This window comes from Cajanus cajan, chromosome 4 (genome assembly GCF_000230855.2).
Source record: "Cajanus cajan strain Asha chromosome 4, NIPB_CcT2T_4, whole genome shotgun sequence".
Taxonomy (NCBI): domain Eukaryota; kingdom Viridiplantae; phylum Streptophyta; class Magnoliopsida; order Fabales; family Fabaceae; genus Cajanus; species Cajanus cajan.
Window position 1 is genome coordinate 3,018,078 of NC_138520.1, and position 25,697 is coordinate 3,043,774.

The 25,697-nt window shown below is 30.5% G+C and overlaps 4 protein-coding genes across 4 annotated transcripts; 3 read left to right on the top strand and 1 right to left on the bottom strand.

Moving 5' to 3' along the window:
* The first annotated feature begins 1,460 nt into the window (after positions 1 to 1,460).
* LOC109802492 (lysine histidine transporter-like 8) lies at positions 1,461 to 6,524 on the top strand. Its single transcript, XM_020363885.3, has 5 exons — positions 1,461 to 1,944; positions 2,345 to 2,478; positions 4,753 to 5,171; positions 5,256 to 5,387; positions 5,460 to 6,524. The coding sequence occupies exons 1-5, from the start codon at positions 1,607 to 1,609 to the stop codon at positions 5,943 to 5,945; spliced, it is 1,509 nt and encodes a 502-aa protein (XP_020219474.2). The 5' UTR covers positions 1,461 to 1,606; the 3' UTR covers positions 5,946 to 6,524.
* On the bottom strand, positions 6,217 to 9,983 carry LOC109802493 (NADH-ubiquinone oxidoreductase chain). Its single transcript, XM_020363886.3, has 2 exons — positions 9,727 to 9,983; positions 6,217 to 7,072 (listed from the first exon to the last, which is right to left on the bottom strand). The coding sequence occupies exons 1-2, from the start codon at positions 9,840 to 9,842 to the stop codon at positions 6,865 to 6,867; spliced, it is 324 nt and encodes a 107-aa protein (XP_020219475.1). The 5' UTR covers positions 9,843 to 9,983; the 3' UTR covers positions 6,217 to 6,864.
* Positions 9,984 to 12,024: 2,041 nt separating this feature from the next.
* Positions 12,025 to 12,666, top strand: LOC109802847 (uncharacterized). Its single transcript, XM_020364249.3, has one exon. It carries the CDS (start codon positions 12,194 to 12,196, stop codon positions 12,488 to 12,490), a length of 297 nt encoding a protein of 98 aa, XP_020219838.2. The 5' UTR covers positions 12,025 to 12,193; the 3' UTR covers positions 12,491 to 12,666.
* A 4,251-nt stretch (positions 12,667 to 16,917) lies between these two features.
* SKS5 (SKU5 similar 5) lies at positions 16,918 to 25,044 on the top strand. Its single transcript, XM_020363331.3, has 8 exons — positions 16,918 to 17,240; positions 17,363 to 17,472; positions 20,642 to 20,912; positions 22,365 to 22,467; positions 22,598 to 22,943; positions 23,444 to 23,809; positions 24,335 to 24,413; positions 24,506 to 25,044. Exons 1-8 carry the CDS (start codon positions 17,085 to 17,087, stop codon positions 24,716 to 24,718), a joined length of 1,644 nt encoding a protein of 547 aa, XP_020218920.2. The 5' UTR covers positions 16,918 to 17,084; the 3' UTR covers positions 24,719 to 25,044.
* Positions 25,045 to 25,697: the final 653 nt, after the last annotated feature.

Consider the following 25,697-nt stretch of genomic DNA (forward strand, 5'->3'; position numbering starts at 1 on the left):
TTAATTTTTTCACTTTTATATCTAAATTAATCTGACCCTTTTAAAATAATGATGTTTTTTAATTTTGAAACATAATTTTGAATTAAATTTTAAAATTAATTCAAGACTTAAAATTTGTAATATTAGATTCACTTATATAAAAATTATAAATGTAATTGACGTTTGAATCTAGAATTATAAATATAATAAAAATTATGTAAAAAAATATCTCATGAACAATTAGAAAGTAATATAAAATTAAATTATTATTATTTTTTATTTTTACTATATTTATAATATATTTAGTTTAAATTTTAAGTATATTCAATAATATTTATATAAGTAAATCTTAAAAGACATGTTTCAAGTCATAAATAAGGAGAGAAAAAAATTCAGAAAAAACTAAATTGACATAAATTTATGAGATAAAAAATGAAAATTAATTTAAAAATATTAAGATAAAAATTAAAAGTATAATTTAGTGTATAAAAAACTCTATGATAAATTTAAATATAAAATAAAATACAAATATTTTTTTTACATAATAATATAGTTTTCTACATGTTTTTAAAATAAAAAAGAATTTTAATAATAATGATTGTCATTATCATAGCATGTAAATGATAGAAGAATGAATTGTCATGATACGTTTGTCAAAATTTTCTCTTATTAATATTTTCAAAAATTTATTTTTACTTATATATAAACTAATTTTAATTTATAATTTTTTTTATATAGAAAATTGTATTTTATTTTTTATATTTTTTTCTTATAAGTATTTTTGAATAAATTTAACCAATCATATTTATATATAACAAATATATTAGTACAGGTGCGTATCCAAATTACAAATCTTGTTTTTTTCACAAAGCTTCTTACCAAATTGTCATTAGTTGTGACTTGTGACTAGATTTACCGGACTTGTTTGTGTTTTTCAATTAGAAAGCAAAAGCAGCTTCAGTCCAAGTAGTGGGTTGGTCAAGGAGATATACCATGCACAACAACCGCTTCATTAAATTTATACATGAATGGAGCAAAAAGGTGAAACATTGTTTACTTCATTAGCAAGAGAAGAAAAAGAAAACTAAGGAATAAGAAATACGATCACTGATGTAATAACAAATATACAAAAATAAAAATATTGTACCTATAAGTTTATAAATATCATTCTTATATATATATATATATTTGTAAAAGTCTTTCACCGTTTAATAAATTATTTTGTATAACAAATTTATAATTCTTTTAAAAAAATAAATAATTAAATTTTTTTATTTGATCAAGGAGATATAATTTTTTCGATTACAACTTTATTTTCAAGACGGATCAAACTCTATCTAATCCTTGATTAAATAAAATAAGTGTTAAACCACTTAAATAAAAAACTTTTGGTATATACTATAACTAAAATACCATTGCTTGGTACAACGTTCCTATACAAATGGAAATGCCATGAAATTACGTTAAAAGTAAAGAAGTGTGTCAAAAAGTATAGGTTTCATTTGCAAGATGCTGAATTTGTTGTTTATATAAGGGGGGGGATGGCAACATGATGAAAATGTATAGAGGCAGTGACTTGACTCAAAACTGAAAAGTAGAGACTAGAGAGTGAGAGAAACGTTTGGCAATGACGATGGAGGAAGTAGTGGAAGTAAAGGTAAGTGCTAGAGCGAGAGAACCTCAGAGTTTGAGTTCTCCAACAGTGGCAACTCCAAAAACTCCGAAAAGTCCTTTTGCATCTCGTTTCATGAACAGTGCTACTCCCTTAGCCAGCCCCATGAAGAAGGCCATTGAAAACATGCAAGGTTACTTTGGAGAAGTTGGTCGCTTCACCAAACTCGAGGATTGGCTTCCCATCACTGAGTCCAGGAAGGGAAACGCATACTACGCTGCGTTTCACGTTCTCTGTTCAGGAATCGGATTTCAGGCTCTTGTTCTTCCCTTGGCCTTCATCACTCTTGGCTGGTCACTTCTCATATCACTCTAGATAAACATCTTAATTATATTTTATATTTCTCTTTTTTATCAAATCATATCACCATTCATATTTTTATACTATCAAATATCCAAGATTATTCCACTTTAATCATGTGTATTAATTCAAGTTTTAAATATATGTAGTTGTCTTAAATATTTACAGAAAAAATTCACTCATATGGTGTTTATAGACTGACAAATATGTGAATTAATTAATATAAAAAAAATATGTAATTATGTTAAATATTGAAAGAAAAACTTTTTTCATCCCTCTCCAACAAAAGACAAATTTTGTGTTCCAAGATATTAATACATGCTAATTATTGGACTAGAATTAATGATGAATGGGCAACACTGTTTATTGAGTTGCGTATTGGGGTTGATGCAGGAGTTGGGGAATGATATGTCTGTGTGTGGCATTTACATGGCAACTGTACACGTTGTGGTTACTGATTCAGCTTCACGAATCGGACTCCGGGGTGCGCCATAGCAGGTACCTCAGACTTGCTATGGCAGCATTTGGTAAGCCTATAGTTAGCTTTTCCTTTGTGTATTATTACGTGCAAAATCTCCAATCCAAAATGCACAAGTTTGAGTTTTTCTCTACTTTCAATTTTATGTACAAATTTTTTACGCTTTCAAATTATATAAAAAAAAAAAATTAAGATAGCTAGTATTTAAAATCAACTAAATTTTTTTAGATATGATAATATGTCATTAGACAATAATATTCAAAATTAATTAAATTTTGTATTAACTTATTAATCAATTAATCAATACCTTTTAGACTGCTCAATTAAAGGAACGTTCGGTTCATTTTGATATTTTTATATGTTAATCTAATAACATTTTGATTTTATGTTAAGTTTATTGATTTTATTATAATTAATGGTAGTACTTTTTTATTTTTATTATAATTAATTTAATTAAATATACTTTAGTTTTATGTAAATATGGTTTTGTTTTACTCTTAGTCCTTACAATTTATTTTTTTTATTTTTTACTTTTACATCCTTAACATTTTCTTATTGTTCTGTTTGTCTCCTTACTTCTAAGTGTTGTTAGTGTACATATTAATTAAAATAAGAAAATATTTTAAATGAATAATATTTTTCAAGTGTGCAATTCAATTAAATAACGTATTACCATTTTATATAAATAAAGTAATTACATATAATTTATTTTTATTTTTTATTTTTTAATAAATTATGAACAAATTTTTTTATCAATTTTAATATTATTCTTTTTAATTAACCAATTTATTTTAACATTGTACTTCTTACAAAAATTATAATAATTTTAATAATATATCACTTTTGTCTGTCTTTAGAGAAAAAATCACTATTGATATTTAAAATATAATAATTATATTATAATCAATTAAAATTAATGAATTGAAATGTAAAAATAACATCAAAGTGTATTAGAAGCCTATAATTCGATTTTAATATAAAGTAAAAACAATAATAAAAGTAATAATTTTTTATTTAATATATTATAAATTAAAAATAAATTATAGAAGTAAATTATGTACTAATATTCTTATTTATATAAAATCGTAAATATATTACTTAATTGAATTACACTCCTAAAAATACTTGTTATATCAATTTAAAAAACTATTACCATAATTATCTTAATATTTTATTTTATTAGTTATGTCAACATTAAACTAATTAGATTTCATGGTAAGGACTAAAAAATATTGGCAAAAAATCAAAAAATTCAAAAAAATTGCTAAGAATAAAACTAGACAAAGTTATATTTACATAAACTTAAAATATATTTAAATATAATAATTATTAATAATATAAAAATATATTTATTCACACTGCATACAAATTAAACTCTTACTTATTTGTCAGCGGGCCCGTATAGTTTATGCTTATTCAATCTAGTTGTTTAAGAAAATAAAGGTAACCAATGTTACCAAGGAAGTGCATGCATGTGTTATTTATTCATTGAAGTAACTTTAAATCATATCATGTCCTAGAAACAGCATTAAAGTCGAACCATGATATTGATCTTGCTTTTTTACTTTTGGAATACATATCCATACTTTAACATCATAAACATTTAGCAAATCTTAAGGTGAATTAATTTTAAATATTTTAAAAAAGTTACATAATGCTGTCTAATGGGCATTATTTATATTAATCGATATGGGCATTATTTTCTTTGGAGATTTAAAATAATATAAACCACCTACTTGACATGACATTATGGTAACGTTAAATGAATACATGTAAACGATAAAACATCATCTTACGTGTATCTAAAGCATGTCTCCTACAACATAGTATTTGTGCTTGATTTTGACATCAGTTTTAATTATTTCATCATCAAGCTAATAATTGATAACCCTAATTAAAGATAAATAATTAACATCATATATAATCGCTTTATTTCCCACTTATATTTTATACTATTTTTTATACGCACATTTTAAAATTATTCTTCCAGAATCAGGGAAACAACAATAGCTGTTCCTCGTCAATTGCCAAGAAGAAACATTTCCCTTTTGATAAAACTCACGTTTGTTGCACTTTAAGCAAGTTGGTCTATTAGGTCAACTTTATAGTCGTTCTATTGTGGTTGACCGTCTCATGTAAAAGCAACTTCAAAAGTAAATTACATGCATATTATATTCTATTTAATGTAATTTAAAAATAAGAATCATATCCTAATAGCAGTGATTGATGATTATAGACTTTATAGCCATTAGGGGTTAATCCATTAATTAATGTTTATCATCTTTGACCTAAACAAATGTGGGCAATTGAAACGAAATTGCAGGAGAAAAGATGGGAAAATTATTGGCACTGTTCCCAATCATGTATTTATCGGGTGGGACGTGTGTGACACTGATCATGATGGGGGCTGGCACAATGAAGATATTCTTCCACGTGGTGTGCAGAGGGCCATGCCCTCTCACAACTATTGAGTGGTACTTGGTGTTTACATGCACAGCCATTTTGCTTGCCCAGTTACCAAACCTTAATTCAATCGCAGGGGTTTCACTCATTGGAGCCATCACTGCTGTGAGTTATTGTGCTCTTATATGGATAGTATCTGTAGTCAAAGGAAGACTTGATCATGTGTCATATGAGCCACCAAGGGTACAATCAGAAGCTAGCATGGTTTTTAGTGCGTGGAATGCGCTAGGCATCATTGCCTTTGCTTTCCGCGGTCACAATCTTGTGTTGGAGATACAGGTACGGCAAAGTGACATTTTGTTTTTATCAAACAATCAAAAGCATTTATTGTTGCTTAATTGTCACCCCAATTCAAAATTGTAGGGAACCATGCCTTCGGATGCAAAGCAACCCTCACGCTTGGCCATGTGGAGAGGTGTTATGTTTGCTTACCTAGTCATCGCTTTGTGTTTGTTCCCCCTTGCCATTGGGGGTTATTGGGCCTATGGAAATTTGGTAAGCATTATCTATTTTCCATGGTAGCTTATGTTTTCAATTATTGACTAATGACTTGTTCGTTGATGCCAGATACCAAGCGGGGGGATGTTAGGTGCTTTGCACACATACCATGAACATGATACGTCAAAAATTATCATCGCTCTGACAAGCTTGCTAGTTGTCATAAACTGCATTAGTTCCTTCCAAATATATGCAATGCCAGTGTTTGATAACCTGGAATTCAGATACACTAGCAAGAAGAACAGACCTTGCCCGCGGTGGCTAAGAGTAGCCTTCAGGGGTCTCTTCGGCTGCCTAGCATTTTTTATTGCTGTAGCGTTGCCATTCTTACCAAGTTTGGCAGGTCTGATTGGAGGTGTTGCTTTACCAATAACCTTAGCTTACCCTTGTTTCATGTGGATACAAATTAAGAAACCACATAAATTTAGCATAAATTGGTACCTGAATTGGACACTAGGAGTTGTTGGGATGATTCTGAGCGTACTGGTTGTCATAGGAGCCATTTGGGGCATAGTTGCACAGGGCATAGAGATCCATTTCTTCGATCCACAGTAGAAATAAGATATTATACTATTCTCAATCACATCACTAGAAGTTGATTTGCAGGGGATTCATGGACAAGCATGCTGAACACACAATGATATGGGTATGTTACTCCCATTATGGAAGAAATCGAGAGAATGCTTCACTTGTAGCAAACACAAACATTCTATTCTAATTGTTGGGTATCGTTAATGAATCATGGGTCAATTTTATGCCAAATGTCTAAAAATAAAATGGATTTAATACGTGGAATGTACCAGAAAAGAAAAATGAAGGTAATATGTGAATCTGCCCAATAAATATTCCATTGAAAATAAAAAATCAGCCAGGTCTTAAGTCAGATAAGGACATATTTTCACATCATCATCCAAAGTAAAGTTAATAAGGGTTACATTCTCCAAACAAGGCCAACACCACAGAAATTATCTTCGAAAGCTAGCAACACTTCGCACCTACCATTTAAGCACCTTGTGCACAATATCACGGTGCCAAACCTATCTCGCACATTCGTTGTCATTATACAATAACTCATCTGATGGTATTTGAACTTTCAATGTAAGCACATAACACTATCATGGGTCAAAAACTCAATAGTAACTTGCAGTAGTTGCACTATGTATACAGAAACAAACAGCAAAAAGAAATGCCAAATATATAGGTTGTGACAAGATCCAAGTAGCATTACTAAGCCACATTGCCTCCAACAATGATCTAGATCAACCAATTGGATAAGCTTGTGTTGATGCAGAAACATCAATTATATACTTTAGTTGACTTGCTATAGCTGGAATCAGATGATACACAATCCAGTGATGAATGAGAAGTGGGACCAATGGAAATGGTCAAGAATGGCCAAGACCCTATGCCAGTAAATGGGTGGTAACTGGTAAGAGAATAGGAAATATGCCAAAGGTAAAGACTTTATGCCACTTTACATTGACAACGGAAGAAGCATTCTTCGTTTCTTTTTCCTTGCGAGTCTTACTTGCTTTGTAATTTTCATGCATAAAAGCAATAGGATTGTGATGCAGACTAAAAAAAAAGCAAGCCGGATGTGCTTGAAGTACAAAGAGACTACGGAAAAGACCAAGAAAGCTAAAATAACAAGTTCCCATATTACAAAAACCACCACATCCACCCTGCACCACAATAAAGAGGAAACAAGATACATTATTATCACCAAATTATGTTATTCAAAAAGCAATGACAAACATAGCAATTAATCCAACTAAAGAGACTGCAAGTATTTCATATGCATATAGAGTTCAACTGGAGCTTGGAGGGGACTGAAGGAAAGGGAGGAGAAGGTCAATGATGGGACCAAAATCCCTCCACTCTCATTTCTGTTGCACTTTCTATTTTGAAGGGAAGAAAAATTGTTCTGTGATATTTGGACTAACCGACTAAATGATTCTAAGCTTTTATTTTTCCTTTTCTTTCCCTCCATTTATAACAGTATATTACTTTATTTTTCCTCCCTCCTTCACACAAAACCTATAAAGGACAGATACTCCAAAAATGCAAAAAGTATGGATTTTGATACATATCCAGTATCCAAAAAGTATCCATTCATCTTTTAATATTTTATCTACAAATAAATTGTCTGATGTATCTCCAATACTCCATGGATACAGCTAAAGGACACATTCTGTACCTACGGTAGTTTTTTAATTGTTAAAAGGCACCCAATAGTGTCTATTGTTAAAAAGGAGCATATATCTACTCGTCATTCTAAAATTCTTTCTTCCAAACGTTGATGTTATTATTCAATAGAACCAAAACTTCTCATATTCTGAAATGGGTGGGGAAAGATACGTAACTATGCATACTTGTTAAGACTTATGACCACAAGTATTTTTTTTTTTTTGTAAATTGTAATCATCATCTACTAACTATTTATATAATTATGTATCAATAATAAATTAGTAATGTAAATGTCTCAATATTGTGTTTATGTTGTTAGATATACATAAAGTTTAAATACTCATTTGGTCCCTATAGTTTAATAAATTTTACCTTTTAGTCTATACAGTTAAAACATTTAATTTTAGTTCTTATACATACCTTTTTGTTTCCTTTTAGTCACTGACATCTATTTGTTATAGGGACTAAAAACTAAAGTTTACAAAACTATATGGACTAAAAAAAAACAAAAATGGTAAATATATGACTAAAATGAAATGTTTGAACAATAGGAACTAAAAAGTAAAGTTCATGAAAATATAGAGACCAAAAATGAGTATTTAAACCTATATATAATTTTTTGTTAGCATATTGTTAGCAATAACAACTGGATTCTAAAACAAGAGAATAAAATACTTAACACACAAACAACGATTTAACGAGATTAGACAACATGTCATCGTACTCCGGAGCAAAGTTGGTGTTTTCTATTATTATTAGAAATAGGGTTAAATCAAGTATAGATATAAACTATGAGGACATAGGCCTACACCCCAACCCAATTAGTTTGTAACCCAACAAATAGGCCGTCCAAACCCAATCTACTCTACTCCAACGTCTGCCTATCCATTATGAATATGAGTCATATACACCTATGCACAACACATATCTTGACCACATATCTTATTTTAAAAAAACTCCTCATATCCCCAGATCCATATTGTATTATGTATCTGGGCTTCATAGACCAAAATAAATAATAGGATTTAATTTTCCACTTCCCTTGTCTCCTCTACATTAAAAACCCCTCCCGTCCCCACCAGTAATTGTATATCTGAAACATTAATTTGTGCCAATAATTCAACTAAAATGGACCGATTGATGATCATAGACGATTTCAAAGGTTTGGAAAAACGATATATAATAAGCAAATACATGTGCCATCAGAAAGAGAAAAAAATGATTTATCAGTATGAATTAACTATGGATTTGGAAATATTTTAGAGAAGCCCCTAAATATTAAGATCAAAAGTGTACGGGAACAGGAGATTAAGATTGACTAACCATCACTTCTGAGTTGGATAGGCATACCAATCATCCTAGCCAATTGTGCTAAGATTTGGCACTTAAACATAGAAGCTAGACAGGCACTCCAGAAATACGAATCTTCTCTTACTCCTACAAATCACAACCCCCCCAAAGTAATTACTAACTATACACTTATTTTGCTTTTGTAACCAATGAACTTGATAATTACTTGAAGCCACTTTTCAGCAACGCCTAATTTCAATATCATGCCCAGAAATACAAGTGCTCTTTTTAAGATTGGCCAATAATACGAATCAAAACCCTGTTTTTCCGTCCATATTCGTTAACTATCCTATCAGCCAGGTTAAGAATTTAATCAACCATATTAAACAAGATTAGGCACATACCCAAATCAAGGAGTCAAACACAAATGGTATGCGCAAAACAAACGGTGGATGTATGCCTGGGGAACAAATTGAATGCTAATCCCGACAACCACGCCGAAACGAATCACCCTCTACCTCCTATGAATTTATTTATTATAATATTTTCTCCCTAGTCATATCATATTAACAAGTTACAACAATTCTCATCGTAATTAAAAAAAAAAAAAAAAAAAAAAAAACTGTTAAGGGAAATAAGCCAAATCCTGTGGGGGGAAAATGCAACTAAGAAAATGACATGAAAATTCAAAACTAGCCCATTGAAATTGATTATCTTGTAATCTCACGTGAGCAATAATTATGAGACAAACAACAAACGTGGAAAATAAAAGGGGGATTTGATTAATAAGATGGCATGGAAAGGATTCGTAATTTGAAAAATATAAAAATAAAAAATAAAAAGGTTAGGTATTGCATACCTGGAGGAGGTGATGTTTGAAGAAGTGGAGGAGAAGAACGAGACAGAGGCCCAGTCATGCTTGGATCGAATCTGATACTCTCGCAGCTGTTCGGCCAGATTCGATCGTGTTATCATGGTAGCCCCTCCCTCTCTCGCTGTTCCTCTCTCCCTCTCTCTCCTCTTAAAGCCGAAACTCTGATTCTCTCTCTAAAACGAAAACATCGACTATGAGACTTTTTCAGAGCCAGAAATCAATTTGATTGTAGTTAGAAAACGAACCAGCCATGCTTCCCATTTGTTTTTCTTTCAGGCTTTGAGCTTGAGAACGGGCCGGTACAAGCCCAATCCAAACGGACAAATAAGTGTATGGTTAATGATATACACACCTCCTTTTTTCTCTGTACACTTTTTTTTAAATAATTAAATTTTTAAAATATTCTTAATTTTTTTAAAAAAAAATTATTTTTAATTTTACATCGACAACATTTAATTTTCTTTTTCACACATCTTCCCTCATTTTTTCAATTTTTATATGCACCGCACCCTCTTACATTTCTTTCATCCACCTATTTTGGTAGTATGTAAAAATTAAAAGAGAAAAAAATGTGTGAAAAATAAGAAGAAAGTAGCAAATTGAAAGTCAGAGGTATAAAATTAAAAAATTTAAAAAAACTACAGTATTTTATAATTTTAAAAAAAATAAAGGAGGTGTATATATCATCAGCCTAAGTGTATTTGTTCATGCGCTTTACATCCTCCTTAGTATAAAAAAAAAAATAAAAATAAGTACGTTCACTTTTACTAAATTAATTTACACTCTAAGAGCATGTTTGGAAAATGTTTTTTCCCATGATTTTAGCTGTTTTGAAAGAAAAAAGTTTAATAAATAACTTTTTTTATTATTATTTTGAAGCTTTTGATTATTTTTAATATTGATATTTTGGTCATAATAGTAAATAGTTGTTTTAATAATTTTTCATTTTAAAAATATGACCATGAATGAATAAAAAAAATTACATATGTCATATAATTTGATATCAACTAAACAATCATATGAACACCAATATTTAATCAAATATGACTTATTGAAATTATTTTTTTATGCGTCAAAAGGATTAAAGAACCAAATTAAGATATAATATGAGTAACGCCCTATTCTATCAGCTAAACTTAATACACTTAACTGAAAATAATACTCATTACATTTTGTGAAAGAATCATCATGTGAAGCTTCTTATATAACTAGCCAAATTTTTTATAAACCATGGTAAATGACTAATAACTCCTTTTTAAGACTTGTAGAAAAATCATAGTACCAACAAATCTCGATAACCAATTATCAAAATGATATCACAAAAATTAATTTATCATCACTAAATAAAAAAGAATGATATTAAACACTAATTTATGTGACGAATAATTAATAAAAAATTAAAGACTAACAAAAATTACAAGAGATACTAAAAATTGAATTCTTAAAAATAATAGGAACTATAAAATTATTTTACTTATTAATTTTGTTTTTATAAACTTGTCACATGTGTTTCTTATTATTCTAGAAAAAAAACTATTTCATATAATCTTTATATTTTTTTAACCATTGTATTAATATGAATTGTTTTTATTGAATTATTTGAAGACAATCTCATTCTACATACAAATCAACTTTTGAATATAGTGTCATGATATTACTACATAAATTCTACCTAGACAAATTAAAGTCAACTTAACCACACATATATCATCATAATCACGATTAAGATATGTCTTAAAAGCTAACTTCACAATTCACATTAAACATAATGCGCTTGTTTATGCAAAATAACAACACCACAATCACTAAAAGTAAGGTCTCATATCATACATGTATGGTATACTTTATATAACAATCTTACTTCTATTATAATAAAATTTTTGTTTATCCGGCAGCAAAATATTTATAACTAATTATCAATAGTGCTTTAATGTTTTCACATTGAGATTGACATTGAAGACTTCATGTATATCATTCGAATATAGAGTATTCATTCACTTTAATGATGACTAATATTTATCAAATTGACAATTAATTTTTATTTTATAAAAATAAAAATTTTGGCCTAACACATTTTTTTAATAAATTTAAGACAAATTTTATAAATTAAAAATAAAAATTATTTTATTTAAAGAGATTAAAAACATACCTATTCGATTAAAAAAAAAAAGGAGCTTCATCACAATTTATTTTTTAAATTACAGTAATTTAATTTTAATTATTATTTTTTCCTGAGGTTTATTTATATTTATAACTAAAGACTAAGAGTATCAAGTATCAAGTATCAAGTACGAAGAAAGTAACAGATTTACGCAGAGGATAAAGAGGGGATTCCGCCGACCCTCATTTGTAAGTTGTAGGTTCAATTGAGCGAAGAAAACAGGGTAGTTCCGTTGCGAGAAGAGTAAAGTAATAATAGTTTGGTCTCGCGTAGTTCAATCGAATCATTCCCATGGCTTCCTCCTCCGGGAACGAGAAGAAGACATTAGGGTTTATGCGGCACGCGATGAAACGCAAGGACAGCTTCATTCAACTATTCGCCATGACCGGAATCCTCCTCTTAAGCATGAGATCTTTGGGCCAAAAGTACAAAATCCACTCCCTCGAAGAAGACATTCACACCCTCAGCCTCGAACACGCATCCCTCACCGACCGCATCAATAACATCAAGCGCGACCTCCTTCGAGAAGCTTCTCAAGACTCCACCGGCCTCTTCGCTTCTCGCCTCCGCCACCTCTTTTCCGAATAGCTTTGATTCTTTCCCTCTCCTCGTGAGTTTTTTTTTTCATGTTTCTCAATCTCTGAAGAAATGGTTGTAAGCTTTGAGAAATTATATATCTCTTTTGCCTCTTTAATTGTTCCTCTGCTGATAGAAAACAAATAAACTAGACTCGTGAATAATACAGTATTTGAGGATGTTTGTTACTTTTTTCTAGTAATATATTTGGTCTGATTATTAGCATGAAATGTAATGTCCCGTGGCATCTACATTTGGACATTAGAATATTCTTAGAAGCTAACTTCAATGTGGAAACTGCTGTTGATCAGATTAGAAGTTATGCATATGTTGATTTTGTGTTTATATGTGTAGTGACTTTGTTGGAGTAAGACATTATTTCCCTTAAAATTCTGATGCCAAACTATTATTCCTTCCGGCACAACTCAACTGCAATGAGTTTTTTCGTTTTACAGTAAATCAATGGTTCCCCAGGTGGTTTTGGTGGTAAACTTCAATAGTTGCATTGTAGTTTATTAAGAACATGTTTTGATACAAGTCTAGAAGGGTTTTAAAGAGTTTCTTTTCTAGAAAGGACTATTTATTTTTAATAGTGGAGTTCTTAAAAGTTTTTATAAAACTGTATCCGAACATGCTCTAAGCCTATATCTAAAGTTTGAGTCCACACTATTCCATATGTATGATCAATTTACTTTGATTGGTAATTGGAAATATTCAGTGGATCCGGCCTTCTATGAAAATCACAGTTAGTTGAATCAAAGGTATATCGGGGTTCAGGTGTCCTCCTTCCTGACCTTACCTTGTTCCTACGTGCTTGGATTTCTTCAATATTTGTAATCTATCGTTCTCTTTATCTTATCTGTATTTGGTTAAATCTTTGTCTTGGCTTTCCTTTTGTTACTATTCTATCTTTGCCCAATGGTTTATTTAGTGTGTGTTTGGATTAGCTTGCAATTCTACAAAAGTTCATTTTAAAACCATGTTGAAGGCCAAAGCAACAAGTAGTTGCTTAAACTTTTTCAGAATTTCAATTTTCACCTTGATTTTGGGGGTCATAATTGATTCTGGGAGGTATCCAAACACACTATTAATTAGCATGGCTTGCCGAAAAAATATCCATGCTGTGATTTGGCCTTTTGTCCCTTGCACAATGGTTTATTTAACTATCATGGTAATTCCTCCAGCAATTTCATCCTTTCATTTAGACTTTGTTTAGATAAATTTCTGCACAAGCACTTATAGAGAAGAAAATAAGAAGGTAAAATGTTATATAAGCTTTTTTCATAATTAAAATTAACTTATGCACTTAACTTTTATAAAATCTTTCTTATTTAGCTTCTCCCAAAATTGAGATGCAAAAGTTGCTTTTTGAAAAAACTTAAATTCTTTTTCCCTTCTTATTTTTTCTCATGTAAGTATTTATTGATAAATTTATCTAAACAAATTCTTACTTTCTGTAAATCTTAAAGATTTGCTGTAACTCATTGCCACAATTTCTTTTAATTGGCCTAAAAAATTGTAAGGTTCTTCATATAGTATGATGATAACTGTTTAGGTTGTAACTCATGATCATGATTTTTTTTAAACTGGTGGTTGTGTTACGATTTCACATAGATTATTTCTTATAATTCTTAAATTTGATGACATCGCCGAGCTTAGTAACCTAAGAATTCTATGTTTGGTAAAAATGTGCACACACAAGTCAGAAGCAATTGTATTCTAGCAAGCTTCAGCGTGTCAATGCACTACTTTCAATGTGGTAACACACAAGTGATAGCATGGTTATTTCTAAGTGATATCCTTTTAAAATGATAACATTTTAACACACTATTATTGAACTTGGACATGCCAGGTGTTAAGGATTGGGCTATTGGCTCAGCCCATATATTGAACTTTGTTGGCCCAATGCATTTCACCATAAAAAGTACAGTTGTTGACCGATGTTAATATCTAGGTACACAGACACAGTGCTTAAGATATGTTTATATACAGTGCATAACATATCAACATGGAGCAAAGTTGGTCTATCACTACATCAACATAAAGTATTACTAGTAGGAACAAGGACATTCTGCTTTCTTAAAAAAAAAATAGAGAAAATGATAAGTTTTATGTCAATTTTTATTGTTTTAATATTTATGGCAGTTTTTGACGGTTTTTTTTAGTAACTATTATCGGTAAAATAGGTTTAGAAATTGTGGACACCAAAGTAGACAATTCTTTATTATTGGTATAAATTACTCTTGTGAGGCCATGGACCTGATCCAATCCATTTATAATTTTATAATACCATCAATTCTGCTGTATGAGGTACCCATCTAATTTATTTTTGTCATCCAGGTGGGATTATTTCTAACTTAAGGAGCCTTTTGTAAGTACTTCGTTCGTTTCCTACGACAAGGTGTGCAAAATATTACTGAATCAGATTATAAAAAATGACTCTTTTTTGAGAAAGAAATTCTGAATTGTTTTGTTCGCTTTGAAAAAATTATTCGGCTAATAATTTTTTTTATATATATATAAAACGCTTCGATTCTGCTATATATATATATATATGTGTGTGTGAGTATAAAAGTGAATAATGGAATTGCACCGACGATCATCATTTAAAAGAATCTGATGTTTTTAGAAAAAAATAAATAAATTGATTTACTTTATAAAATACTATATGAAAAGAGTTAATTCGTGTTTTTATATATTTATTTTAAAAGTAAAAATAAAAAAATAACGAAAGATAATGATGGTTTTATTTATCGAAAAATGAAGACGGTTATCTAACATGGTTGCTACCGAAAAAGAGAATGTGATTAGAATGACAATAAGGATAAAAATAAAATATTTTAAATAAATTAGATAAATTAGTTAAAAAATAAAGGAGTCTAAGAAAAGTGAAAACATTCTCTATGTAATAATAGATGTTTCGATTAATCAAATCGATTTTATAAAACGAATGATAACTCAGTTGCACTAGAGTCTTGGTTTGTTGACTTTAGGACTTAGATTTTCCAACTTACTTGAGATGACTTTATTGTGAAGCCTACTTCAAATACATCATATTCCATTTTAGACAAGTGAATACTCTTTTTTTTTTTTTTTGAAGGTAGAAGTGAATACTCTCTATCTGAAACACATTAACAGTGCATTTTGAGTTCACTGTCCATACAATCTTAATCACCATTGTTTGCAAAAGTCAATTTTAATTTGCAATATCTAACCTTTGAAATGTTGGTATAAAAAAAAACGTGACCAAGCATGAATTACATGAAAAGAATTATTATAAATTATCACAAAGTATGTAACAAACATTTGTAGGAATTTGTAGTGTTCTGGCATCTTGTTTTAATTTCATGTTTATATAGCTAACAAACATGAAGTTAAAATAATTTCTTCAGTGCTATAAAGATCTCGCCTTAATCTTTTATGAGCGATCTTACTTGACATTCAAACAAGTAATTACATTATGTTCTTGTTGCAAAGCATATATCACCTATAAAAATATGACAAATGATTCCTTTTAGAAGAAAATATGAAAATTTATTAAATGCTTATAATTTTAACTTTTTTTGTTAATGCAATGACCAGTACATTTTCACATTATGAGAAGAGACTAAAATTGAAAACAAAATAGTGCTAGTAGAATTAACATGTAACCTGCTCTTACCTATATGAATGGGTTGAAAAAAAAAATTCTTTTGTTAATGCAATGACTAGTACATTTTCACATTATGGGAAGAGAGACTAAAATTAAAAACAAAATAGTGCCAGTAGAATTAACAAGTAACCTGCTCTTATTTATATGAATGGGTTGTTGTAAATTTCTTACACCGAATTCAATTATTATGTATGGAACAAAGAATTCTTATGCATGAGGTTAATGAAAACTATAAAATCTCAAAAGATCTTAAAAATAAACAATGCGAGACATAGATCTTCTACAATACTCTCAAACGCAATAATCCCCGCGTATTTGAAAAGTTAGAAAAACGTTTATGGAAATGAAATTTGTAGAGTTTAAGGATATCAAAAAATAGTTGTAAATTTATAGAGTTTAAGGACAACCAAAAACAAAGCAACAAACGTCTACCCCTATGGGGTCATCTAACGATGGCCGCAATTATAAGTAGAAATTGCTAGGACTGCGACTGCATCTGCCTTTACTGATTTGGTGAGTTTGGAATATGAAGGATAAGAGGACCCTTTGGTCTTCTTTGCGTGTGAACACGTCATGTGACCCCCAGTTGTAAGCACACCCCACGAAAGAACCCATGTGGAAGACAAAACCCGCATAGTTCAAAATATAATTAGGCTAGAGTGAGGACCCCACGACCGACACCCCAATTTAATTTCTACCCTCTAGAGAAAAACACATTATTTGTGTTCTTGCATGCTGCCAAATTCCCTTCAATTTTCCCTCTCATTTATTTTAACTTTTCACGGCTATATTACACCACTTCCCCCATCTGTACCGCACCTAAATGTGTGCCACCCCTAATCATTTCTGACCCCTCCCCCTTCCCTTTAAAGTCTCTTTGTCCCTTAATAGCTTCAGCATTAAGTACGCCATTGGTGAGAGAAACAAAGAGTGTGTTAATTAAGAAGAGCAAAAATGCCTCTCAAGTTGGCGGGAGGAGCCACTGTCGGTGCCCTTCTCCTATGCGTTGCTATTTCTCTCTTTCACATTGCTAGCGCCGAAGATCCCTACAGATTCTTCAACTGGAATGTTACTTATGGGGACATTTACCCTCTTGGCGTTCGTCAAAGGGTATGTAATATGCTAATGCATATCTCAATCTCAACCTCAACCTCAACTCTTTCCACTGCCTTCATCTTTTATACTTTTTTTTTTTTTATCACGGTGAATAATTCACTAAATAAAACATGTAGGGAATATTAATCAACGGACAATTCCCAGGTCCAGATATTCATTCTGTTACCAACGACAACCTCATCATCAATGTCTTCAACAGCTTGGATGAGCCCTTTCTCCTCTCCTGGTACTCTCTATTCTCTCCCTTCGATCTCCGCTTTTTGTTAACTATCATAAGCTTAAAGCATCATAATGTGAGTGAGATCGAATTAACTATTAAGCATGTGAGTAGAGTATTTTTATAACATAAAAAAATGTTACTTATTAGATATATTGATTATGTTGATCCGCTGAGCCTGAGGGTATGTCTGATGCTGGCTTGAGTCGGTTGCACATTTCTTTAGACGCTTCTCTGTTTTGGATGTTTGTTAAGTCATATCATGAGTCTGGCTGGAAAGTGGAAACACTGAAATTTCCCATGTGTTGGACCGAATGTGTGGACGTGGTTCCAGATCTAACTCGCTGAGCTTGGATATATTATAATGAACGTACACTAAAATGGAATGCATTTTCATGTTTAAAAAATGTTCAAAATTACATTATTATTTTATTCTGTCTGAAAAGGACACAGACACGTGATTGTGCCAATGTGGTGCAATATTTGAGTGGGAGAGGAAAGTGAGGAACGAAGAAGTAATTCCCCCCCCCCCCCTTCCCCTTGTTTTAATAATTTTTAATGTTGAATCATATTTTATATTATATAAAATAATTAAAAGTAGTTTTTGTTTTTTTAAAAAATTATACCGAAAATTTTAACTTATTATTTTAAAAAGCTTCTCTAATATAATTTATAGATTTTTTTTTTACTTTTTTTTATTCATCTAAACAAGTATAGTTTTTATTTATTTAAAAAGAATGTATTTTAATGTTTGAAAAATGTTAGGAATTGTATCATTTTATTCTTTCTGAGAAGGACAAAATCACGTGGTTGTGGTGCATGCACACTGCCGTGTTATGTTTTGAGTGGGAGAGGAAAGTGAGGCAGGTAGGACGTAGGTTATTTCTTTTTAGTGTACATTCATTATATTTTATTTATTTAAATAAGCATAGAAATGTTTTTTTTAAGTATTTTTATTTTATTTTTATTCATTTAAATAATACATCCTCTTCATTTTATATTTTTATTATTATTTTTTTCTATTCTATATCTTTTTCCTTTATTTTTCTCATCTAATCAGACTGTAATGGAAGCTCTTAACCTCAAAGTCTTAACTGTCTACTAAAAAGAAATTTTTAATATTTGATTGAGTTCGGAGAAAATAGTAAAATGAGTAAAAAAATAAAATAAAAGAGGAAAGTTTCTAGGTACACAGTACACTGTGTTTTCTTCTTTGGACTTTGGTTCAACACTAGGAATCTAGGATTATTGTTTGAATTTCGATTATGTAATTGTAGTGGACAACAATTAATATTGTGGCCCGTTTACCTTTTCTCTTTCTCTTTGGCTGTCGTCAACTGGAATCCACGGTGACTTGTCACCTACTCCATGTTTGTTTCCTAAAATCACGAGCGCTACGTTCGGATGATGCAAATGACACTTAGGGGGGTGTATTGGATTAGGATTTTAAAGGACTTTTTTAGTTAAAAAAAATCTTGCGGATTTTAAAAGACTTTGCAGGATTTTCATGACTTTTAAGATTTTGCAGGATTCTACAAGACTTAAAATCAGGATTTTAATGGATTCTACAAGACTTTTAAATCAGGATTTTAATGGATTATGTGAGATTTTGTAGAATTTTCGTGGAACTTTTACATTTGATAAGATTTCAAAAAAAAATTCATACATTCAAATTTAGATATAGAGAATATATATATATATATATATATATATATATATTATTTTTGTTATATATTTTTAACGATATTTATAAATGTAAATTATTCTAACAAATATTTTAACAATATTTTCTTTTCTAAAAAATAAGCTAATGAAGGGATAAAAGTCATAAAAAGAGGAGGGATAAGAGTAACAAACTTAAGGGAAGGAGAGAGATCACAATTTTTTTGCTGAGAGGGTTCTTCCCCCAACTAAGATCCATTTTCATCTCATTCTACTCACAAAAACCATAACAAATTCATCTTTTATATATATATATATATATATATATATATATATATATATATTTTGTAGAGATTATGATATCAATTTCATCTTTCACCTTTTTCTTTTCTTGCGTGTGTTATAAAAACAATTACCACTTAAAAGTTAAAATTTCAAGCATTTTTTTTGTGTTATATAAAGGAACAAATTCAACTACATAGAAAAAAAATAAAGCAAGTCAATTAAAGAGAACGAACAGAAAAATAGAGCAAGTCAATGACACTATCATTTACGTATCGGAGTTTCACAAAATAGGGGAATGAGATGAGAACAGTATTATATATGAACAATGAACAATAGTGCAGTATTATTAGCAAAGAAAAAAATGGAGAAGACAAAAGCATAAAAAAAAGATGAAAAACTCACTTGAAAATTCTTGAAAAGTCACTTCAAACAATCTTTCAAAATCCGATGGGTTTGGATGGGATTGTTTTATGAATTTGGTATTTATAAATAACACTAGAAAGTCCTTCAAAATCCCTCTCACACAACAATCCTTTAAAATCTTTATATTTTTGAATACCAATGGATTGTTTTTAAGTTGTAAAAAATCTCAAATGAATACCAATGGATTTTAATGGACTCTTTAAAAAATCTTGAAAATCCAAATTGAATACCATTGGATTGTTTTTAAGTGACATAAAATCCTGATTGAATACCAATAAACTTTTTTACTCAAAAAAAGTCTTTTAAAATCCTACGAAATCCTAAACCAATACACCCCCCTTAGTTTTTTAATCCTTCACTGATTATTCTCATGTATAAAGTTGCAAGATTAAGAGTGCATTATTTTATATAATTAATTACTAATATGTGGTTGGTTTGTGGAATTAGACTCCGTTCTTCATAAGAAAAATTGTAGTGGACAAGTGAGATAATATTAAAGATAATAAACCAAGTATTCTAGCAGAGATTTCATGTGGGTATTTTACTCTTATGTTATAATGATCTATAGAATTAAATATAATTAATTTTAAATTATTAAGTATAACTAAAATATGTGTATGAAAAAGTTTCCATACTAACGATATTTAATCATAGTATCATGAGCTAAATTAGTATTATGTTGAATCAATCTAATTAGGTAACGTGGTTAAAGTATGAAACAAGAGAAATATGAATAGGTCTTGTGTTTTGTGTGAATCCCAATGACTCATGAATTATGGGGATTTAATGATATGATATGATACTGCAGGAATGGGATCCAGCAGAGAAGGAACTCATTCGAAGATGGTGTTTTTGGAACAACATGCCCCATTCCACCAGGGAGGAACTTCACATACATACTTCAAGTGAAGGATCAAATTGGGAGCTTTTACTACTTCCCATCTCTTGCATTCCACAAAGCCGCAGGTGGTTTCGGAGGCATCAGGATTCTCAGCAGACCAAGAATTCCAGTACCCTTCCCTGATCCCTCAGGAGATTACACTGTTCTCATTGGAGATTGGTACAAATCCAACCACACGGTAATTACACTTGTCACTTTCTATTTCTCACATTTAGAGCATATGCAGTATAGTGAAAGTTATTTATAAGCAATTTCTTGTGTCACATAATGTTATATTAATTTTTTATTTTATTTTAGAATTGCTTAAATTTAAGTAAAGTTATTTATAAAAATTCCAGAACTAAAATTTAAATAATCCATAAAATAAAAAAGAACTTATATGACAGAAGGGATTGCTTATAAACAATTCTACGGTATATGTTGTTAGATATACAGCCGCTTTAATAAATTTAAGCTCAATTTTGTCATAATTTTTTAGCCCTGACCAAAAACATCTTATACGCCCTCTTTCTTTCTTTTTGACGTGCGTAGTTCACACAGTCCCACACCGCCGCTTTCTTTGAGTGAGTGGCAAGTAAAACCCATTATATATGCCTTTTACTTTTAGTTTTTTTTAATTTTACTTTAATTTGCGTAACTAATAATTTTTCAAGAATTATATGTTTTTATAGAAGTAATATGCGATTGAGACGGATCTTGTGAAGCGTATTCATGACTCATGCGCAGACTGCAATACTGCAGTGACTTGGTTTGGTGGCAATCTCACAGGCTTCTCATGCATTACATGTCAATAAATACTCATTCATTTATTCATTCCTAACAAAAGTAAACTTGGATCTCCATTTTTTTGCTTTGTGTGCCAAGAGATAACCCTTTCTATCGGTGATCACGTCATCTTCCACAAACTTATTCTCTCAACTGTCATCCACCTTCTATGCAAATTACCATTTAGAATATCCTTTGACAAGATCAAATTTTGACATTAGTTTCTCTTATTATTTCTTAAATAAGATGTTTGAAAATCAGTGTAAAAGTAGTAAAAAGAAAGAAAAGATAAAAATTTGATCGAATCTGGGTGTAATTTACTCTCTGTATCCTGTTTCTTATTCTACTATTAGATATTGATTTCAACAATATTATATCTGTATATATATATACTTTAAGTGATACTCTAAACAAATAGATCAAGAACTTAGTTTTTTATTTTATTTTATGAATTAATAACTAGTACTGCTACAATTGAATTGATTAAGGGTTCAAAAGAAAATTCTCCACTTTATGAGAAACCTAGTAATTAGTCAACTAGATAACCAAGTAAAATTAGACTTCGACAATAATCTTTTAAGTTGGACTTTTTACTTCTCTATGTAAAATGTATTGTTAAAATTAAATTATGCACTTTAATTTTTATCAAAGTTATTTCATCTAACTTGTTCAAAAACTGAGGTAAGTTAATTTTAACTTGGTGGAAAAAAATCCATTTTACTTATTTTTTTTCTTAAATGTTTATGAAAAAAATATTGAAACATGAATTAAGTGCCTTGTCCAGGTTGATTAAGGGTGTCACTCCCTTTTGACGACTTTTATTCAAAAAAGAAAAAACAGTAATCAATTTGTGGATTATATGCAGACTTTGAAAGCCCATCTTGATAGGGGTAAGAAGCTGCCTTTTCCTGATGGAGTCCTTATCAATGGTCGCGGTCCTAATGGTGTGTCTTTCAACGTAGAACAAGGTATGCAGCTCATCTAGTTAATGTCTCTGTCTATTAAACGAAAAAACAAAAAGGTTGTATGCATAAAAAAATTAAGAATAATTTTGACACTATTTTTTGGTATGTTACTAACTTATGATGTCCACAACAGGAAAGACTTACAGGCTTAGAATATCAAATGTGGGGCTTCAACATTCCCTTAACTTTCGCATCCAGAACCACAAAATGAAGCTGGTAGAAGTGGAAGGAACACACACCCTTCAAACTTCGTACTCCTCTCTCGACGTTCACGTGGGTCAATCTTATTCAGTGCTGGTAACAGCCGATCAACCTGCTCAGGACTATTACATTGTGGTTTCCACGCGATTCTCCTACAAGGTCCTCACCACCACTGGAGTTCTTCGCTACAGCAACTCCGCGGGCCCAGTATCAGGCCCACCCCCTGGTGGACCTACAATCCAAATTGATTGGTCTTTGAACCAGGCCCGCTCAATCAGGTATTTTATTACTCTCTGTTAGTATTATTTATTTTACCAACTACTTTTTGATATATAGGATATGGATTAGTATATTTTAGAAATAAGTCTATCAACATTTACTTATTCAATAACTTATATTTTATATTAAAATTTAACGATTCAACCGTTAAATTTAAAGATTAAGTTTACAAATTTTTAAAAAGTTTAAAAATTTTAATATTTTGTTTCATTAATTTAAATTGATAAATAATCATAAAATCATTTAATATGTTGATTTAAATTAATGAAATGAAGTATCAAATAATTTTTAAATTTTTTAAAAATTTGTAAACTTAATTTATACATTAAAAACTTTAAATTTAACGTTGAAATTTGATATAAAACATAAGTTATCGAATGAAATCTAAGTAGACTAGCTAGTGAATTAAATGAATCATTCCTCTCTATATATATATTATTTTAAAATTGTAATATTTAAGTTTCTAACCTGCAATTTAATACATAATATATAATTTCAGGACTAACCTTACAGCAAGTGGACCGAGGCCGAACCCGCAAGGATCCTATCATTACGGTCTCATAAACACGACCAAGACCATCATTCTGGCGAGTTCTGCTGGTCAAGTTAATGGGAAGCAAAGATACGCAATTAACAGCGTGTCTTACGTTGCTCCAGACACACCTCTTAAGCTCGCGGATTACTTCAAAATCTCTGGTGTTTTCCGGGCTGGAAGCGTATCTGAAAGACCCACCGGTGGTGGCATTTACCTTGACACATCCGTCTTACAAGCTGACTACAGAACTTTTATTGAGATTGTCTTCCAAAACAACGAGAACATCGTTCACAGCTATCATCTCGATGGCTACTCTTTCTTTGTCGTTGGGTGAGTGACCACTTAAATTACAACTTTGCATGCTTAAATTCAACTAAAAGTATATATCATTGTTAACTTTTCATTTATATTTTTTAAGCTTACTTTCATATAAAAGTAGAAATAATAGGTTTTACATTATTTATACTTTCATCCAATCACAAACTTTCAAACTATCATGTATGTTTTAAAAATAACTAGGTTAAAAGTCAAACCAATAGTAATTTGTGATTGGCTGTTTTTACGTTACATTGCTAATAATTTGTGTTTGCAGTGCTGCCCAAGGCTACTAAAGAGGTTTTAGTTCCATAAAAAAAAAATTGATTTACTATTAGTTTTTATAAAACGAAAATGCTAAATATGTTGACAGAAAGGCCAACATGTATCATCATTTAATGTTAAAAAAAAATTTCAAATTTTACTTTTAAGTCTCACTCATTGTGAAGACAACCTAGTATGTTTAGCTTCTGGATTGGTGTAAATTATTTCAATTGTGTATGTAATTGTTGGTCTAAAATATGTGAATTATTTATGCAGTATGGATGGGGGACAGTGGACACCTTCTAGCAGGAACCAGTATAATCTCCGAGATGCAGTTTCACGTTGCACCACACAGGTGAGAATCAGCCATGTTTTTTTGTGTGGCTAACAATGTTGTTGATGCCCTTTATTTCTGGCTACTAAGGTTTGATTCTTGATTCTTTTTAGGTATATCCCATGTCATGGACTGCTATTTACGTTGCACTTGACAACGTGGGAATGTGGAACTTGAGATCTGAGTTCTGGGCACGACAATACCTTGGTCAACAGTTATATTTGCGCGTTTATACATCATCAACCTCAATCAGAGATGAGTTTCCTGTTCCAAAGAATGCAATTCTGTGTGGTAGGGCAAGTGGGAGACACACGCGACCCCTTTGAGCTAGCAAGGGTTTAAGGGTTCCACGCATTCTAGCTTTAGAATACGAAAAGTAGTTAACTTATCTACTTCTAATTTTAATGTTGAGTGTTTTTGTTTATTTATGCTATCTTCCAGTGGGTTTATGAATATGTATGATTTTACCCCTAAATGACCCCAGCTCGAGGTCACATTAATTCTTTCCCAGAGAGTTAGAGAGTGAGTGAGAGAGAAAGAAACAACATATTATATTAATATATGTTCCCTTTGTATCATCTCGAATTTTACTAGTATTTTTATTAAGTAAGGTGAATGGGATAATGAAAGTTGACATTTGGAATTTGGGTTAGCAGGGCTATGATTCGTTTTATTGTTGTAGAAGAGCAGAACATTTCATTTCAATTGGTATATGTCTAAATCCTTTTCCGTTTACCGTCTGCAATGTTGACACCAGAAACGATGCAAGATACTGAATTATTTATGATTGTGAAGATTAAGCATTATCTGTAACTTCAAGAGTGAACAAAATCTGCTTTAATGAAAGAGTGAACTTAATCTGCCTTGGTAAGGAGTATCCCTCATTGATACTGCTCTTGTATTAGGGGCCTCTTCTAGAGAAATGGACATATAAAGGAGGTTTTATTTATTTATTTTTTATTTTTTTTACAGCTAGACCTTAGAGGAAGTTATATACTTATTTTTTTAGTTTATTAAAATACGAAATTCTCTCAAAATAGTTTCTAAATTTTTTTGCATAATTATCTTTGATCCTGCTTATAGTAAATATATAATTATAAATAAATATTGGTTTTTTTCTCAGTTAAGTCAGAAAGTAATCAACATAAACATAATGATTTGCATATGTTCGGTTTGAATAATTTACTCTAATTAGATTATGGGTATGAAGATTACAGTGGTTGTTTTCACTTTATTTATGATTTATAAAAGAGAACTTACTCTCCATTAGTGATAGATAATTCATAATTTTATTGAATTTTTTTA